Source organism: Lynx rufus, unplaced genomic scaffold (assembly GCF_022079265.1).
Source record: "Lynx rufus isolate CCGP_SWC_20201006 ecotype Redwood Valley unplaced genomic scaffold, mLynRuf1.p SCAF_9, whole genome shotgun sequence".
Classification (NCBI taxonomy): domain Eukaryota; kingdom Metazoa; phylum Chordata; class Mammalia; order Carnivora; family Felidae; genus Lynx; species Lynx rufus.
In genome coordinates, this window is record NW_025814897.1 from 22,929,373 (window position 1) to 22,949,984 (window position 20,612).

Sequence of the window (20,612 nt, forward strand, 5' to 3'; positions counted from 1 at the left end):
CATGTAAAGGCTGAAAAGGAATTTGATAACCTCAAAACAAACGATTGAGGTGCCCGAGAGTGACCGAACAGAGCTGGGGAGTCGTGCTTCAGCACCACGGAGAGATCATAACTAGGTTTTTGGTTTGTGAGTTTCTGCAGAGACGCTGATCCAAATCTAAAGGCTCCAGTTAGAAAACTGATAATGCAGATGCGGATAAGAGGTGGAGGTTTTACCGCAAGGAAAACAGTTTTCTCATGATTGTTTTAGCAAAGGGCACATATCAAGATTAAAATTAAAACAAGCAGGTATGTGGAAACATCACAGGTATTAGAACAGGGGCAGAAGTTTAGAACTTGGGTAACTTCACTCCCCCTTCTCATCTTTGCATTTGAATTAATTTGTCAAATGAAACTCATTCATTCTGCCCCTTTACTATCCTATGCAATTCTCTGGCCTTTCTGACATCTTTTAATACAGAAGCGGATATTTGGGAGGAAACGTGGGCACGAGTGCTTGAAACCGGGAATGGGTGAGCTGAATTGTCTGTAGTGAGTGGTGCTTAAAGAAAGTGGAACTCGCGAATCAGTGCGAAAATTGGGGCGGCTTAGAGTCTCAAGCTTTTGTTGGGTTAGCAGAAGTTAGGGGAACACGAATGTTCACGACAATAGCGCCCCGTCGCCCGTTTCTAACACCTGGCACGGATGGGGTTGCTGGTGGAATAGAAACCTGCCCCAGGATCACACTTCTCTGGCTCCGGCGGCCACAACTCCCCCTGCCCCCGCCCCCCCCCACCTCCCTGGCGCTCGTGCGCCTGCGCGCCGCGCGGCGGATGCTCGCGGGCGCGTAAGCCCGCCCCCAAGGGAAGCCCATTGGCCGCTGGCTGGGGCCGGGCACTGCCTCGTGCCACGGGAGGGCGCACGTGCTGGGGGCGGGAGCTGCGATCTCGGCTATGGCGTCGTTACTTTGGGGAGGCGACGCCGGGGCGGCGGAGAGCGAGCGGCTGAACAGTCATGTAACCGCCGCTGAGGCGGGGAGGGGAAGTGGGCGGGAGCCAGAACCTCACTCTGAGAGGGAAATCTGCTGGGGGGGATGTGGCGGGGGGGGGGTGAGGGGAAGCCTCGCTAGCGTGTGGCGTGGGGTGTCAAATGGTGGAGGGGTGATGTGGTAAGGATTTGGGGGAGGGCCAGAGGAAGGAGACCCCGAGAGACGCAAGATCTTTGGTTTGAAGGGCAGAACGAAGACCCCCTAGAAGTCCTGGGAGAGAAAGCAGCTGATAGTCCCAACTAGACCTCGGAGTTTTTTGTTCTCCCAATTTGACCATTTAGCCTCGGCTAGCTTCCATCTTACCGACCACCGCGTTTTTCTATCTACCATTCCTTACTGGTTCTGTGACACCGGCCCCCCCCCGCCCCGCCCCAAGGACTGCCACATTTAGATTAGAGGACTATAAAGAGGAATTTAAGGTACAGGGGCAGCAGAAAGTCTCCTTCATTTTAGCATAATTCATACAGGTGACCTGTTCCTGAAAAGAATCCATTAATACCCGAAACTGCAAAGGAAACAATATTCGGGTGGTCTCTCCCAGCTAGTGGGGAGCACTGGGCTGCTTGGTGGCTTGCTTCCTAATATTGATTGCAATTTGTGTCTTTCAATAGTTTTCAAACCTCATCCACCCCCGGAAGAACCTTCGGGGTATTAGGAGTACTACAGTCCCAAACGTAGGTGAGTGCTGTTAGATAAAGCAAATTGGTCTCAATTAATTAAAAAGCATTGCTTTCCTCAGGCCCCTGGCAACTGAAATACAATAGACTTCCATTAATTTAATACTCAGGGTCCTCCACTACCTTCCCTGTCTTTTTACCCACTCCTCCACTGGATGACCCTTCATGTCAGTGCACACTGTGGAGTTGGTGAGAGATATTGGGATCATACAAACATTTCTGTTTGGTATTTATTGTTTCTTTTCCATCCTTTTAGATGGTTCTAATAACACGGAAGATGATGATGAAGACGATGTAGGTAGGAGTAAATTCATTTGCATGTAACCTAGCATTCTGTATCAATTAATTATGACTTTCACAATGTGAGTGAATAATATAATCTTAAGTGAAAAAGGACTTTTTCTCTATTTTCTTTATAAATCGTGAATTTCAGAAGAAATACTAAATTAGGAGTAGGCTGTATTTCTTTAGGGGGAGTTGAAATGCAATATGCGGGAATGAGTCGAGAATTTTCAGCTGGCAAGGCAAAATTAGGTCTGGTGGTGATGGATGTAGGCTTGCTTAAGGCCAGAGGTTGGTGTAACAGCAGAGCATAAGAAACTGGATCTTCATGTAAAAAGGAACTCTCAGTGTTAAGTCATTCTTTCTACAACCTTCTTTTAGAAGGAAGATAAGAGTAGGAGCAGTTGCTTGATATACAACCACTGAATGGAAAGGAGCAATTTATTAGGTGTCATTTAGGAAGCTGGATTTACTCGTGCAATATTTCCTTTTTTATTTTTGCTTTTCTAGTGGATTTGGCAGCCAATTCACTCTTAAACAAATTAATCCGGCAGTCATTAGTAGAATCCAGTCACCGAGTTGAAGTCTTACAGAAGGACCCCAGCTCTCCACTCTACTCAGTGAAAACATTTGAAGAGCTGCGGCTGTAAGTATTTTTATTCATTTTGTGTGGGAAAATGCCAGAGTGGTACAGAACAAAATAATCTGCTAATAATAAAAACTCTCAGAATACCCTTCTTGTTCTAATATTCAGTATTAAAATGAGATGTGTACATTTTGCGTGCAAGTAAAGTATAGCTGAAAAAGGAGCACTACAATACCTGAGTTGTGCAGCAAATTGAGAAAATTTTGATGGTAAAATATTTTAACCTTGACATGCTAAGGGAGATAACTAAGCTCAACACAGCCATATTACTATTTGCCATACCATGATACAGATATAGGGACGTTGATGACCCAAATATTCTCTCTCACCTCCTTTAGATAAGTTATAAGCTGTTACCTTCCTAATTCTATTTTGTTTTAGATGGCATTAAAATGAATAAGTTTCCCAAATGGGTTTGCATTTGCTAGGGATCTGTTAACTCTCATTAAGGAAGTGTGTTTTAATCAGAAGAGTTACTGATAGGGACCCGTTTAAGGGGGAAAAAATCCAAAATCCCAATGCTCAGACATTTTCTAAATGGAAGGAGAAGCCTACTTATGATTAACAGCTGGTTGCCAATAACCTGCCAATTTAACCGCATGCAAAATGTGCCTGTTATTGAAGGTGGACGTGTTCCAACCTATTTCTTTTTATCTTCTTTCTAACATCTATCAGGAGACCTCAGGAAGGATGCATTTAAAAATGCTAGCTCTGGGGTGCCTGGGTGGCTCAGTTGGTTAAGCGTCTGACTTCAGCTCAGGTCATGACCTCATGGCTCGTGAGTTCCAGCCCCATGTCAGGCTCTGTGCTGGCAGCTGAGAGCCTGGAGCCTGCTTTGGACTCTGTGTTTCCCTCTCTTTCTGCCCCTCCTCTGCTTGCGGTGTCCTCTCTCTCTCTCTCTCTCTCTCTCTCTCTCTCTCTCTCAAAAATAAATAAACATTAAAAAATTTCTTTAAATGCTAGCTCAGAAGGATGAGATAATATTGTGTCTTCCACTCCTAGACAGAATTGATGTAAGGATCACCTCGACATAATTTTGTCTTCTCTGAAAATTGCTGTTAAAGCATCAAAGTTTGTCATTCATTAAAAAGAATTAAACAGAGGGGTGCCTGGGTGGCTCAGTTGGTTAAGTGTTAGATTCTTGATCTCAGCTCAGGTCTTGATCTCAGGATTGTGTGTTTAAGCTCCATGTTGGTCTCCATGTTGGATGTGGAGCCTACTTAAAAACAAAAAACAAAAAACAAAAAAAAAAAAAAAAGGAAAGAAAAGAATTAAACAGTAAATCTGTTTTCTGCTTGTGTGGAAAATAAGGCTCTCCTGGCAAGTTAATACACTTTTATCAGACAGGTTTTTCCTTTTTTGCTGGGTTCAACTGAAAGTTCATTGTTAGGCTCTTATTACTGTCCTCAGCCTGGGCTTGTAGCGTAGCTTATTATTTTAATGGTAAAACTGTACAAGCATGATTGTATATGTTTGGAATTCGAGGTATAAATTGTATATTTCTAAATACTACTTTTGAATCTCAGTTGCAAAGTGGCTTAATTTAAAAATGCACCTTTGGAGTTTGTATTTCAGAGGCTGCTGACCAGTCATAGGCTTTGTTTGCTTTTTTTTTTTTTCTTTTGACAGGAAGGAAGAGTTATTAAAAGGGATCTACGCAATGGGCTTTAATAGACCATCCAAAATCCAAGAGATGGCTCTCCCTATGATGCTGGCACACCCGTGAGTTTCCAGGGCAGTGCTATCCCAACTTCATTATTTTTAGTCTCCTGTATGCAGTTTATACCCAGGCATCTCCTCTTTTCTCCAGACCTCAGAACCTCATAGCCCAGAGCCAATCTGGAACAGGAAAAACAGCTGCTTTTGTGTTGGCAATGCTAAGCAGAGTTAATACCTTGGAATTGTTCCCACAGGTAAGGAAAGGCTGAGGGAGAGATGGGAATGCTTGAAGATGCCAATGATATTGTAGTAACGGGTCATATTACTTCAATGATGTGCTGGCATTTAGAATAGACATTCTTTCATAAAATCACAGAGCATTGGGCAGCAGTAGGGGACAGTGATTGGGAACACAGTCTTCATTGTTTGGTTCCAATCCCAGCCTCTCTGCTTACTAGTAGAATGTCTTAGGTGAGTTAGTAGATCTTTCCATGTTTGTTTCCCTGTCTGTAAAGATAACATCTATAAAGGCGTGGATCATTCCTGACTCTGAGCACAGTGTAGAAACCGCTCATTAAGCATTGAATGCACGCATGAATGTATGAATTCATGAATGAATGAATGCCTCATAGGATTGTCGTGCAGATTAAGTAATGTACCTCTTTAGCGCTGTGCTAGGCCTAAAGTGAGCATTCACTGGTGATGACTGTAGGACTAGAGGATCACCTGGTCCACCTCCCCCTTTAGCAGAGGAGGAAACTGGGGCTTGGGGAGGGAAGTGTCTCACATAAGGTCACAGATGTCAAGAGTGACTGAGCAGGGACAGGAATGGATCTTGCCATGTGCTCAGTCTGGCTTCCACTCATGGAAAGTGGTATTCTTTCCCTGTTTCTCTAACCTGTACTCATCAACTCGTTTGACAAGCTGAGTACCTGAGTACTGAGTGCACTCTATGCCGTGGGGAAAACAAGGCTTCTTTTGGTAAGTTTACAGTTTGATCAGCAGGATAAGCTGTGGAGATGGATGACTAATGCCCAGCATTTGAAATTTTGTGCTTTTTTAGAAAAGTTCACTGAAATAAATATTCAGGGAGGGTTTGATATGATGAATAAAAACTCTTAGGAAAGACTGTGCATGAACACACATTGAGAAATGTGTGTGGAAACAATTTTTAGCACTGTAGCTATGTTTTCCTCTTCTCTGTATCTCAGATTCTTAACTGATCTTAACAAATGCATTAAACATCACCAGTTTCTTGCATCAGCTTCTTCATTCATCAACCAGGTATAGAGGGGTGGAAGTAGCAGGAAAATTTTAGGGAATATTCTGCCAGCATTGTATATGGTGGATCAAGCAGGGAGTGTTCTGGAAGTAGGCAAACTTAATAGCAGGCAAGAAGTTATGAGGGTCATGCTCAAGCTGTGATTTGTCTTGCATTATCTTTCTTCTGGATTCCCAGCCTCCCTACACCTCACTGTCCCCCACAAAAAAAGCATAACCTGTGGCTCTCTATAACTCTTTAGAGAGGAATATGTAAAAGGTGTTTCTCCACCTTCAGCCCCTTCTCTCCCCCACCCATATTAAGTGTTCACCTCAGATCTGTCAGCTGCTAAATTGTGTTCAATTGAAGATATTTTAGTCAACCAAAATCTCCAGTTTTGCATGTGTGCCTCTTCCTGAACAGACTTTAATTGTATGTCAGATTTGCACGATGGCTTGCATGAGCCTTTCAACTTACCCTTTCTCTCTCACAGTGCCTCTGTCTAGCTCCTACTTACGAACTGGCTCTGCAGACTGGTCGTGTGGTCGAACGGATGGGAAAATTCTGTGTGGATGTTCAAGTGATGTACGCCATTCGAGGGAATCACAGTATGTACCAGAAAGCCGGTCCTGGCTGACCTTTTAAATCCTCACTCCGGCAAGCATGTTACATCCCTTCTTGGCTTGTCTCTAAAGCGGGGGCTATGACAGCACCTGTACCAAAGGGTTGTTACTAGAATTAAATGAAGCGGTGCAGATGACGCTCCGTGTGCAAGCCTGGAGCATAAGAAGGACCCAGTAAATGTTAGCTACTTCATTTCCACATCCTGCAAGATGGTGCTTACATATATTTCTTTTTTTGAGGCTCAGGCATTTTGTGCAGACAGCTTGTGGCGTTTAACTTTTTCATTAGAGTATTTCATGTGCATGGCAGAAAAAGATCTTTAAAACACAGGTCAGAAGGTAAAAGTGAAAGTTTCTCTTTCTTGTCCTCCAAAGACCTATTTCCAAGGATAACTAGTTTTGTTCACCGACCTCTGTTGTTTGCTTTCTTTTTCAGTTCATTAACATATGGATGTACATGTATGTATTTGTTTTTGTAGAGTGTGAAAATGGGAGCACTATTTTCTTAGTGTCTACAAACTTAACATGGGGACACTGTCTGGGGACAGTTTGTAGGGTTTCCACCACTGTGCCAGTGCTATTGCTGCAGGGTGGCTTCTTAACCGACCGTGGGCAGAATCAAATAGTCAAGACTGTTATTACTAAATCCTAGGAACTGAGGAATCTGTCCTAAAGCTCTGCAAAATCAAAATCTGAGAAGGCCCTCAGGGTTTGCATTTGCAAAATCATCACCAAATGTACTTTGACTGAAGAGTCCTGTGTCGCATCACCCTGATGTGTGGATTCTTAGGGTCATTTGCGTCGCATCTGAAGGAGTCCTTCAATCCCTTTCTCCCTAGTTCCCAGAGGAACCGATGTCACCAAACAGATTATAATCGGCACTCCTGGGACTGTCCTAGATTGGTGTTTCAAGCGAAAATTAATTGATCTGACTAAGATCCGTGTATTTGTCCTGGATGAAGCAGACGTGATGATTGACACACAAGGATTCTCAGACCAAAGCATTCGTATTCAGAGGTAAGTTTCACATCCATCCTTGTTCTTCCTGAATCTTCCGTCTGGAGGGGGAGTTTGATTTGTCTGCTGCTCCTAGTTGCCTTCACTACTTAATTCCTTACTTCTTTTGCTTTTGAGACAAATTTGGGGTTCAATATTTTCACCAGTTCAGCGGGCCTTTAGACTGCTGTCATTTGCTGGTTTCTTCAGTTTGTAATCTTGCCTGACTGCTCTTGTTTTCTCCACTGGCCTACATGTGGAACCCATGTGGTGAGTTGGCACCAAATTGTGTCCCTAAGTTCTCTATTAGAGCAAAAGTCCAAAGAGAATTTGTTAAAACTTGATAAGGCTGTGGTGAGGATAACCGCCGGGGGATAGAGAACACAGTAATCTGGAATTGGGAACCACGTGGTCTAGTCCTGACTTTGCCTCTCATTTGTCCTGTTGTTTTCCTAGGCCTTTCTCTCAGGATAACCCAAGGGCCCTAAAATCACAGATCACCAGGCCTAACCTGCGACTCACTGGTTCAGAATTTCTGGGAGTGGGCTTTAGGAATCTATATCACTTGTTTTTAAAGAAAGCATTTATGCACTCAGTATTAAACTCAAATGGTACTGAAAGACCCATCATGAAAAACAGTGACCTCCTGCCCTATCCTGTAGAGAATACATCTGGGTTCTGGTATTAACCTTCATATATTTAAATAATATGTCACATGCCTTTTTCTTAATGTGTCGTCATCTGCTGACTACCTTGTAGAGGAGGTGGGAATTCTGCTCTTTTGTACCACCACCCTCCCCCATCCTCCTGTCCCCTCTGTCCCCTCTCTGTGGTTAGTTACATCGTAAGAGTTGGTTACGTTAATAGTGATATCATTAGGACATACAGATAACTGTTCGCTGTTGCACAGGGTATTACTATAATTATGTATTTTCTTGTACAACTGCTACCCCCAGAATTTAATAACTGTCTGTTTTCCTTCCTTTGGTTAGTATCACTGTGTGGGGATCTTTAAGTTTTCTCTGCCTATTTCATCATATATGTCATACGAAAATGCTATCTCCAGAAAGGCAAATACACTTAAAAATTCCATCAATGTCTTTTTTTCCCTGAAACTCTCCCGAGCACACTCTCTACGGTTTCAGTCTGGACTTCGTTGTATAGCTGTCTCTCTAGGTCTTCCTGGCCCTCATTTACAGTTTGGAATCTCCTGTTTTCTGGGTCCCTTTTCTTGGTTTACTGTCAATTTACTCAGTACGCTGGAGTATATTCTCTAATGGCTTCCTAAAAAACAATGTCAGGAAGTTTACTTTCCATCTCCCACATGTCTGAAAATATCTTTATTGTACCTGTAAATCTGGTCTTTTGATTGATAGCTTGCTTGGATGTGGAGTCCAAGTTGAAAAGAATTCTCCCTATAAATTCAGAGTCAATGTTGAAAACAAAAATTTTTTAAATACTATAATTCCCTCAGTTCCAGTGTGGTTGCTGACATTTAAAGTCGTTCTGATAGCCAAACTTTTGTACGTGATCTGTTTTTTCTCTGTAGAAGCTTTTAGAATCTTCTTTCTCCATAGTATTCTGAAACTTGACAGTGATATGTGTTTGTTTGGGTTCTTTTTCCCTCATTCATTGTTCTAGACACATAGTACACTCACCCTGTTCATTTTTAAAACTTGTGCCTGCCAGATCTGGGAAAATTTCTTAGGTTATTTTTTTCCCTGCAGTGACTAACTTTCTAGGGAGCAGGACACAGCCATGCCAGACCAAAAAAAAAAAAAAAAAAAGTATATATATATATATATACATATATATGTGTGTATATATATATATATGAATGAATATAATGTAGAAGAAATAGTCATACATGTGTGTTAACATAAAAGTGTGATAAATGGTATATTTCTTTAAAATTGTATATTCTATATTTTCTGTTACATAAATCCTACAATTTAAGCAGAACAACAGTAGAACTAGTTAAGTGGCTATTAGTCATAATTATCAATAGAACTAATTAAATGAATAGTATGTATGAGAAAGATATAACAGTAGTTTATGTCATTTTTGACATAATTTAATTTTTTTAAATTCTTCTCTTCTTTTTTTTTTTTTTAATTTTTTTTTTTTCTTTCAACGTTTATTTATTTTTGGGACAGAGAGAGACAGAGCATGAACGGGGGAGGGGCAGAGTGAGAGGGAGACACAGAATCGGAAACAGGCTCCAGGCTCTGAGCCATCAGCCCAGAGCCCGACGCGGGGCTCGAACTCACGGACCGCGAGATCGTGACCTGGCTGAAGTCGGATGCTTAACCGACTGCGCCACCCAGGCGCCCCTAATTTTTTTTAAATTCTTTATTGCACGCTTAAATGTTGTCAGCTGTGCTGTTGTATGTTCTTAAGATACTTAAATAGAAGACTTTACAAGGAGAATGTCAACACAATAGGACTAATTAAACAGCTGTTACCTGTGTTTAAGGACAAAATCAGCAATGACCTATTTCTTTTTGTCTCCTAGTGCAGTAGGCTGTTTCTACTCCTTCTCTTTCCTCCTCCAGTAATACTTCTCTGAACTGCCTGCAGCCTTCTTCCCTTGTATGTGGTGGTAAAACTGAATACAGTCAAATGTAAAATTCATTTTGACTTGAAACTCTGCTCTTATCAAGCTTACACCAATTCTTGGTATTAGTCCAGTGTGATGTCCTCTTAACAAAAGTGTTTAAGGGGGGCGCCTGGGTGGCTTAGTCGGTTAAGCATCCGACTTCAACTCAGGTCATGATCTCATGATCCATGAGTTCAAGCCCTGCGTCAGGCTCTGTACTGACAGCTAAGAGCCTGGAGCCTGCTTCTGATTCTGTATCTCCCTCTCTCTCGCCCCTCCCCTGCTTGTGCTCTCTCTCTCAAAAATAAATAGAAACATTAATAATAAAGTGTTTAAACATGAGCTATTTAAGAGTTTACTGTCTAGCAACAGTAGTTTTTTAAACACGCAAGAATTCATGTCTAGCTTTCTAGAAACATCCACATCTACTATGTCTGCAGGCTTGTTTTGTAGACAAGCTATTTGTCATTCAGATCCTTCACACCTATAAAATCCACCGCTTAGGTTACCCGGGTCTAAAATGTCCATCATTTTTAAACACTCTGAAGTCCATTAGATAGCATTGTAATTCTCAGGGAAATGGTTGTGAAGCACCGAGGGGATTTAAGTCTGTGAAATCCAAGATGGATTCCGAGTAAGTTACAGTTTTTAGCAAAGGAACAAGAAAGTCTTGTTCAACTTAACTCCCCTTTTCTGCTGATAGTCTTGAGTTCTGCAGAAGTCTTACTTCCTTTAAAATGAGTATTTTTTTTCTTTTTTTTGCTTCAGGGCATCACACAGCATATCATTTCTGTTTTACCGTAATTCTTTTTTCCATTCCTATATTCAGCACATTTTCAAGTTGGAGAAAGATGTTCTTTTTTTTTTTTTTTTTTTTTATTTATTTTTTTTTTTAAATTTTTTTTTTCAACGTTTATTTATTTTTGGGACAGAGAGAGACAGAGCATGAATGGGGGAGGGGGCAGAGAGAGAGGGAGACACAGAATCGGAAACAGGCTCCAGGCTCTGAGCCATCAGCCCAGAGCCTGACACGGGGCTCGAACTCACGGACCGCGAGATCGTGACCTGGCTGAAGTCGGACGCTTAACCGGCTGCGCCACCCAGGCGCCCCGAAAGATGTTCTTTTTGTCTCACACTTGGAAGATACGATTTTATGACTAACATTTTAACTCTTTTTCATGGCCAGCAGCAATGATAGGCATCTTACAGGCATATGTCCAAGGTGACTCTCTTCTTCCATTAACATACAGTAAAAAAATGTACTAGATGCTTCTGCAGTTTTTAAGGAAACTAAAAAGTCACCAAAAACTTTGGTAATGGAAGCTCAACATCACAGTTAAGCAAATTATATGCCTTTTAAAAGTGTGGTCTACAAAGTATGCAGGATATTTAGCTAGCAAGATCTTTTTGTTTTCTTTGATAAGTTTATAGACTGAATGGAATCTGTCAGAATTTATATTTGCATTGTCTGCAGCATATGCAGACAGTTGAACAAAAGCTAGTTTGTATTTGGATAGGATATCAACAGTCTTCAGTTTTAGATTTTCCGTGACTTATTAAAACTTTATAGAAGTCAAGGAGATGTTTTGAACTCCCATTTTTCAAGTCAAAGTATCTAAGAGGAGGAATATATTTATTGTTGCTGTGATTTGATATATCATCTGGTATAGTGTAGACAGGATGATCACTGGTAAAATCTTATAGAATTAGCTGTACACTGAAAGTGGCAAGACATCTGTGGTCAAAATGTTCTCCATTTGTTCACCCACAGGACATTTTACTTGCAACCTCTAAACAGGAAATGTAAATTTCCTCAGTTTCAGAGAGATATCAAGGGAGGGATACAATAATGCATATCCATTTGTATGGTACGGCCAAACTAATTCAGCATCCACTGTTTCCAGCTGAGCACTGGTGTGCTTTAAAAAGGCAAAACAGCTTTGAATTTAGAAATGGTGCCCATCTCATCCTGAACTTGTGATGCTTGGTCTCCATATATGCTTTTCACATCTCCTTCTCCACCATGCTTTCCCCCTGTTCTTCCCTTCATGTGGTGCAGTTGCTTTGTTTTTGGTATTTACCTCTTTAACCCAGTTGAATGTGTCTTTCCATCTGTCATTAAAATAACACAGTCACTTAGCTGCCTTTTTCTGTCTTATCTGGATCGTCCTGGCATTCCCTGTTTCTTTTCCATAACTTCCTTTTCTTGTCATGGATGCAATATGCTGCTGTTGTCTCTCTGAGGATGTTAATTATAGTATTTAAATTTTTTTTTTCTATTCTCAACATTGGCTCTGAATTACCTAAGTTTCTTGTTTTGTTTTGTTTTGTTTTTTGCTACAGTCTGTGTCTTTTGTGGTAGACCTTCCCCCCCTCGAATCTGGTGGCACAATGGCCAGCCTTTCAAAATCTAAAAGTAGGAACCAAGAAGCTTATTGACAGCTCCCCAGGAGACATGCACTTGGTTGCTGGCCTTCTGGGAGGGCCAGGGAGTGGGCTGTGTTTTCTCATGTGCATATTTCCCCTCGTTCCTTATTTTCAGCTCTCCGCTTTACCCTTACCTTCTACTGAGGCTGGTATCCCCAAGTCTGGGATTTCTGCACAGACAGTAGACTTCTACTTGCACATGTTCAGCTGCCTGAAATGAGGTGGGGTCCAGTTGCTCCTCACACACATTTTCAGCCAGCCTTCCTATTTAAAATAATTTTGGCCAAAGATCAAGCGAGACTCCCTTCTGGCCATCCTTTACGCTAAGTTGGTGTGTTTATATATAACTGAGAACGAAAGGTTCGGTAGCTGAAAAGGGCTGCCTACTCAAGAGAATATTAAGTAATAATTAGAATGTTTATGTTGGTTGTTCACCCTTCCATTGTTGATTTTCTTCCTTTTGCTTAAAAAAGATTAAATCGCAGTATTGTCCAATAGAAAGATAATGCAAACCACATGTGTAACTTTAAATTTTCTAATAGCCACATAAGAAAAAACTAGAGAAGTTCATGTTATATTTTATATATATCAGAATCAAAAGTAGCATATCAACAAGTAGTCAATTTAATCAATATGAAAATTATTAATGAAATAGTTGAAATTCTGTTTCTCCTACAAAGTCTTCAAAATCCAGGGTGGATTGCAGAACAGCCCGTGTTTCCTTTCCTTGTGTAGTCTGTGTACATGGAATGAACATCATGAATGTACATGGAATGAATCATTCATTGGAATGAGATGGCACAGGCCTTGGGGTGCAAGTCCCGGTACCATCTTTCTCCAGATGGAGAACTGTGATGTAGCAGATGGCCAAGAGTCTCCCCCACTGACCCCACTGACCCCCCCAAGCAAGTTAATGCACAGTATCCTTCATATCTTCTGGCACACTGCCCCCACTTACTCTGGCCTCTGGTGCCCACAGCTCTGAGAGCTCTCAGGGGTTCTGAGAGAGCCACTGCCTTTGCAGCTCAACCACCCTTGTCATCACCATTTCCATCTGTAGCGCTCATGTTTTCTTGTTAACCAGAGTTTCCCATCTTCCAGAAACGTATTGAAATTTCTCATCCACCAGTGTCTCCTTTTCTGTCTCCATGTTGTTGTAGATTCATATCTTTTTATCTCTTCTTGATCATACTAGTGGTATGTGGGAAGCTAAGGAGGTACGCATGTAGGCAGTCTACCACAGTTGCCAAGAAGTCTATCAGATCGTTACTTTGGAAAGCTGCCCAGATGATTCAGACCCCAGACTTGACAGAGTACTTGGGACTCGCTGGACTCCATGATCTTTCCTGCTCTCTTGTAGCACTAATGCCTTATCTTCTAGGTGCTCTGTCATCCCCTCAAAAGCAATGATTTCTCTCCAGTGAAATCAGATTAACTTAAAATTTATTGATGTATAAAATGTGTTCAGAGAAATACATGAATCACAAGTGTACGGTTGAGTGAATTATCACAAAGAGGCCGTGTTCATGTAACAATGGCCCAGACCAAGAAATAGAACCCCAACTCTCCAGGGGTCCCTGAATCGCTAGCCCCCTTTCTTCAGGATTAACCTCTGTTTTGACTGCTAGTTCCATAGATTCATTTTACTCATTGTTGAACTTTATGTAATTTGGCCCTCTGTTCATTAGGGGTTCAGCTCATATTTTGCATGCAGTAGCATTTTTATCTTTTGTTCCCCTTTTGTGTATATCCAGGTTCTTCCCACTCCAAATAAAGTTAGCTGTGGCTGCTGTTCTTTTCCTCCCAAGAACTATAACACCTGCCATTGAATGACTAGCCTGTTTCCTTCCCCACATTTAACTTTGTGTAAAATGGTACCATGAAGACTATCTAGACCACACTCTTGGCTCCATGATTTTGCCTCTTTTAAGAAGACAATTGTCAGGGCGCCTGGGTGGCTCAGTCGGTTGAGCATCCGACTTCGGCTCAGGTCATGATCTCGCCGTCTGTAGTTCGAGCCCCACGTCGGGCTCTGTGCTGACAGCTCAGAGCCTGGAGCCTGTTTCAGATTCTGTGTCTCCCTCTTTCTCTCTCCTCCCCCACTCATGCTCTGTCTTTCTTTTCTCAAGAATAAATAAATGTTAAAAAAATTTTTTTAATAAAGTAAAAGAAGACAGTTGTCAAGTGACACCCCATACCCTCCAAAATACATATCTAAATTGTGCCCTTGAGTTCTACATTCAGTTCATGTGTTTTTCCAAATTCTGGTTGGCAAGAAAAGGCAGGACACGTGGCCCTTTGCACAGAGGTGGAGCTTATGGGCAGCACTTCACCCACTGAGCCCTCATGGCAGTGGGTGTGATGTGCTTGAAGATGCCTCCAAGGAGAGCACCAGGGATGGCAGCGGCTGACGGCCCGGCCGTCTTCCCCTTCTCTCTTACAGAGCTTTACCTTCTGAGTGCCAGATGCTCCTCTTCTCAGCAACCTTTGAGGACTCTGTGTGGCAGTTTGCAGAGCGAATCATTCCTGACCCTAATGTTATCAAGTTACGAAAAGAGGAGCTGACCCTGAACAACATCCGACAGTATTACGTGCTGTGTGAGAATAGGAAAGACAAATACCAAGCTCTGTGCAACATCTATGGTGGCATCACCATTGGTCAGGCCATCATCTTCTGCCAGGTAACTGCTGAGATCTGTCTTCGTCATGCCCAGACTTCCCTGCATGTGGAGGCGAGGGGATGGTAATACTAACAAGTGCCATAGAGCCAGGTGCCATCGCAAGCACTTTTTGTACCAGAGGGTATTTAGTGTAATCTTCAGAACAGCTTGAGATAGAAATTAATCTGTATTTTGTGGGTGAAACTTAGAAATATTAAGCAATGGAATAGGACCTCAATATGATGTTAAATAGAGGGCATCATTTATTTTAGGGGGATTGCTTCTAACAGTTCCCCATTTAGGTTGATGTTTACTGTTGGGTTTTTACAGATCACCCTTCATCAGATTAAGAATGTTCTCGTCTAATTCCTAACTTACTATGAGCAAAGTAGCCACTCCGTCTCTCACTGTTAATATTACCCTGGTTTTATTTTCATATTTACTTTTTCCATCGGACGTGTTTCATGTTCACGCATTGGTTTTATTTTCTCTCTACCCCACGAACACTATAAGCTCCATGAGTGCAGGACCTCATCTGTCTTACTTTTGTAGCCCACTAGAATGGCTCCTGCCTGGCACAGGGACAGCACTGAACACATACTTGTAGAATAAAAGAAAGCTCGCTTCTGCCACGGACTAGCCATGAAACCTTGGGCAAGTGACTTCATGTTTTTAAGCTTTGGGTTTTTGGGTTTTTTTTTAATTTAGGTAGCTATGTCATCAGGTTGTTGTGAGAGCAAATGACTGTAATGCATGTAAGGATTTGAGCGAGATTCCTGGCAGACATGAAGCACTCTTCTTAAAGGGACTAAGGGTGTCATTACTGCATTATCCAATTTTGTCATCACACTACCACATGAGGTAGGCGAGCATTTTATCTCTCCTTAATGGCTGAGAAGTCAAAGCTCCTAAAGGTTGAGAGGATGTGACCCTAGGAAGTACAGGGGGTGGACAAATTCCATGCCTATTCTAAGATTTCTCTAGGACTTGAGGGAGAGGTAAAGCAAAATCCCTGTGCAGCCATTTCTGGCTTCCCCATCATGCGTAAGTGAGCATTGCAAACACAGCAGGTCTGCTTTGACTTGGAGTGCTGTGCTGGGTTTTGTGTTTTCATGTAGACTCGTCGAAATGCCAAGTGGTTGACTGTGGAGATGATGCAGGATGGCCACCAAGTGTCTTTGTTAAGCGGAGAGCTGACCGTGGATCAGCGAGCCTCCATCATTCAGAGGTTTCGGGATGGGAAAGAGAAAGTTCTTATAACAACCAATGTCTGTGCTCGAGGTGTGTGTGTGTTTGTGTGTGTACACACTTAAAGTCAAGTTTATTGAAGTATATAATTTACGTATGATAAAACTCATGGATTTTAAGCATACAGTGAGATTTTTGACAAGCATATAGGGTCATGTAATCATCACTATAATCAAAGTATAGAACACTTCCCTCTCCCTCCAGAACTTCCTTGTGCTCCTTTGCTGCTAGCCTCTTCTTCATATCATCTGACCCCTGGCAACTACTGATCAGATTTCTGTCTACTTTTTTGTCTCTTCCAGAATGCTATATAAATTAAATCATATATAGGTAGCCATTGTGTCTGACTTATCCTACTTGATATAATGCTTTTGAATTCATCAGTGTTGTGACATATATTAGTAGTTAGGTCCTTCTTATTGCTGAGTCATATTCCCTTGAATGGATATACCACAATTAGTTCATTCACGAGTTGAAGGACATTTGAATTATTCACAGTTTGGAGCTATTTTGAATAAATCTGTAATAAACATTCATATGTAGGTCTTGTGTAGACATGTTTTCATTTCTCTTGGATAAATAAAGTAGGATTTGGGGGTCATATGGTAGATGTATGTTTAGCTTCATAGGAAACTGAAACTGTCTTCCAAAGTGACTGTACCATTTTTTATTCCCACCAGCAATGTAGGAGAGTTCCAATTGCTCTGCATCCTTGCCAGCAATTAATACTGCCACTCTTTTTCATTTTAGCCATTCTAGTAGATGTGTGTGGTATCTCATTGTGTTTTTGACTCATGCTCCCTAATGACTAATATTGATCATCTCTGAGGTGTTTTTAATTTTAAAACTATTGACTACTTTGGGGAAAATTCTTTGTTTTTTCAGGAGACAGGCCTTCCTACATTATTCATTCTTCCCATACCCTTGCCTACACCCCATACTCAAACCATGTTTCCTAATTCATTCAGATAGAAATGAAGACCTGCTATGCAGGTGGAGCTCAGCACTGTGGAAGAGGAGCCTGAAAAAAGATGAGGTCCCAGCCCCTCAGGAGCTCAGCGTCTAGGCACTTGACTATCTAGACCAGTGCCATCCAGTAGAACTTTCTACATTGAAGGAAATGTTCTGTTCTGTGCTGTCCAGTTGGTAGCCAGTGGCCATATAGGGCTGCTGGGCACTTGAAATGTGGCTAGTGTGACTGAGGAACTTGTAATTTGAATTAATTTAAAGTTAGAGGGCCATATTGGATGGCACACCTCTAGACCTTGGAGGAAAGAGGGCACCAGGAGCTCCAAGGAGGACAAGGATTGTGACTGAAACAGCTTTCTAGTGCTGGGAGACAGAGGCACTGGGGGATCATAGAATTCTTCCGGGAACATTAGATGTGAAAGGTTTTGAAGAAAGGGTAGAATCTAATTTGATAAGAATTTACAGTTTGCTTGGGAAATGGCAAGGCCGTGTGACTACAGTGTTGGATTTGAGTCAGGAGAGGAAGAGATGAGACTTCAGGTGGTTTGGAAATCTGGAATTGTTTGTGTTTCATCCTGTGCAGTTTGGGCAGTCAGCCCTGAACTTAGGTGTCCAGGACGTTGCCATGGTGACCGTGGTCAGAGAGACTAGAGGAGGAGAGAAGAGGGGGAACTTGTCTGGAGGTTGTTACAACAGTGAGGCAAGGGATAAAAAAAAGTCCTGGCTGGAACCATGACTGCGGCATGGAGTGGCGTGGGGTCCAGTGAAGGGTAGGGCACGTGAGACAGGGGGTCCTGCCGGGGACTTAGCAGAGTAGGAACGGAGAGGAGGCTCTGTGGGCTTGGCGAGAGCCCTGTCCACAATACACGCTCTTTGTACACACTGAAACTTCTGTAGAATTAGCTTCTACTGACACTCTTAAATCTAGCATCCTAGGTGCCCTGGGCCAGCAAACTGCTTGACCAAAGTATCCAGTGACATAAAACCAGCTTTTGTTTGTAAATGATGGCTGTTAAGAGAGAGTTTCCCTGGCAGATGGGGCTCATGAATAGCTGTGTCCTAAGGAGACAGTCGCAGGACCCCACAGTGTCTTTCCTCTTCCAGGGATTGATGTGAAGCAGGTCACAATTGTTGTGAACTTTGATCTCCCTGTAAACCAAGCTGAGGAGCCAGACTATGAGACCTACCTTCACCGCATAGGGCGGACGGGGCGCTTCGGGAAGAAAGGCCTGGCCTTCAACATGATTGAGGTGGATAAGCTACCCCTGCTTATGAAGATCCAGGATCACTTTAGTAAGTAGCACCTGTCACAGTGGGAACTGTGCATCCTGCTGATGGTGACAGTGATGGTGTCTGTCACGGACCTAGTACCCAGAGGTTTAGGGTCTATGGGGGCAGGAGCCAGGGAGTGGGAAGCTCCTAATCCACAGTGAGTGCTAGAGCTCCTAATGTGAGGCCGTTGAGTAAATCATCCATATATGGTAGCTGAAGAACAACTTAAAAATCAAGTGGAATTATGGGGCGCCTGGGTGGCGCAGTCGGTTGAGCGTCCGACTTCAGCCAGGTCACGATCTCGCGGTCCGTGAGTTCGAGCCCCGCGTCAGGCTCTGGGCTGATGGCTCAGAGCCTGGAGCCCATTTCCGATTCTGTGTCTCCCTCTCTCTCTGCCCCTCCCCCGTTCATGCTCTGTCTCTCTCTGTCCCAAAAAAATAAATAAACGTTGAAAAAAAAAAAAAATCAAGTGGAATTAATATGAGCTCAGGTTTATGTTATTGCCCATTATGGGACCCGGGGCAGCTTTTCATGTCCTATAAAGCACCATCCAAAACAAAGTAATAAAGTCCTTTAGGATTATATTTTGTTCCTGGAGTGCTTGGTGGCTCAGTTGGTTAAGCGTCCGACTCTTGGTTCCAGCTCAGGTCATGATCTCATGGTTTGTAGGTTCGAGCCCCAAGTCAGCCTGCTTGGGACTCTCTTTCTGCCCCTCCCCCACTCACACCCACACGCTCTCTCAAATAAACTTAAAAAAAATTATATTCTGTCCCCAGCTTCCCCTCTCATTTACATTTTTCTCTTCCTCTGGCCCCACCCTACCAACTAGGATAGTCCTAAATTCTGAGATCTGCTGCCCTTCTTCCCACCCCACATCCAAACAAGGCAGACTCTGGTAACCTTCTGGGCTCTTGGACCAGCAGCTTGCACTCTGATGGAAGCTCTGATGGTAACCTGAGGCATCCACTTCTCAGTTACCCCTGGCCCCAAGGCCCACGGACATGACTGGGGAGCAGGGGGAGAGGTACACGCGAATGACCCCGAATATATCTTCACCTTTTGGGAAAACGGTACTTAACTTTTGTGGGAAGCAATGGACACTGTCCCTGGGGAAATGCATAGAGGCACACCTATGCAGTTTGGAATACGATTTGGGAAAGTCTAGACTGTGGCACATCCATGGACGCTTCAGGGAAGTTGATTAAGCACCTCTCTGTTAGGAGAGGCAAGGAGGGATGGCAGGCAGAAAGAACCCTTACCATCCATCCACGCCTGCTATGGTAAGCTCCTTATGACCAAATCCTGGGAAGTGACCTCAGCAGAGGCACCTTAGCTCCCCTCCCTGTTGCCATCCCTCACCCCACCCCACACACGCCCATTCATTCCTCCTAGTAGGGCCACGCCCCTTCCCAGGCTCCCCTCACCTGCACTCTGGCCTTTTTTTCTGCCCCAAGGTATCTAGACACAGCTATTCTATTGTTTGGTACATTTGATGCTCTTTTAGTTAGTTTTAATTGGTTATTTTAATCCTATCTCTTCCTTATCTAATCTAGAGAATGTTCTCTCTCAGGGCTTTCCATACAGGGGATGACAGGAACACGTATTTGTGAAGGTGTCACTATCTTCAGAAATTCAGAGCTGAGTGGAATGAAATTCTGTGTATGCCCCAGGCTAAGACTGCTTCTGTTCTCTTCCCTTCTCTTAGATAGCAGTATCAAGCAGCTCGACCCTGAAGACATGGATGAGATTGAAAAGATTGAATATTGAAGACAGAACTGTGTTGTTTGTGAAATGTCCTAGTTTATGTGAGAATGTCCCAATGGGTTTTGAAGGTAATTTTTTCCATTGGGGCTTTTTCAGAGTGAAACTGTTAAATATGGCAAAATAAATGTCATGGTAGCCTTAGTCTTAAGACATGAGGTCTTTTTGAAACCAAGTTGGTGTGAAGCACTGATCTTTTTGAATAAAAAAGCAAGATTATTTCTTATTCTAACCTTTTTGCAGGTAAACATCTTTGTGTGGGCCACTGGGGTGTTTGGGGAACTTCGTCTGTAGGGTCTGAGCAGAGTGTGCCTCTTGTGAACGTGTCACGGTGCCACGAGATGGCAGTAGAACTTCACCAGTTCTGGGATCTGAGCTGCGGGCCAGGAAGAAGCCCGACAGCTCCAGGCCTCACTCCCTGGGCGGCCCTTTAGAGCCACTAGTGTCCTTCTCCCTCACACGTCTGCTCCCCCTCCTAGTGCAGGCATGCTTGGGAGTGCCCGCGC

At 43.0% G+C, this 20,612-nt stretch overlaps 1 protein-coding gene across 1 annotated transcript; it reads left to right on the forward strand.

The window, feature by feature from the left end:
* Nucleotides 1–931: 931 nt before the first annotated feature.
* DDX25 (DEAD-box helicase 25) lies at nt 932–20,313 on the forward strand. Its single transcript, XM_047072448.1, has 12 exons — nt 932–994; nt 1,638–1,704; nt 1,960–2,001; nt 2,496–2,631; nt 4,261–4,353; nt 4,442–4,544; nt 6,045–6,159; nt 7,014–7,191; nt 14,640–14,877; nt 15,975–16,137; nt 18,178–18,366; nt 20,051–20,313. The coding sequence occupies exons 1-12, from the start codon at nt 932–934 to the stop codon at nt 20,110–20,112; spliced, it is 1,449 nt and encodes a 482-aa protein (XP_046928404.1). The 3' UTR covers nt 20,113–20,313.
* The last annotated feature ends 299 nt before the right edge of the window (nt 20,314–20,612 follow it).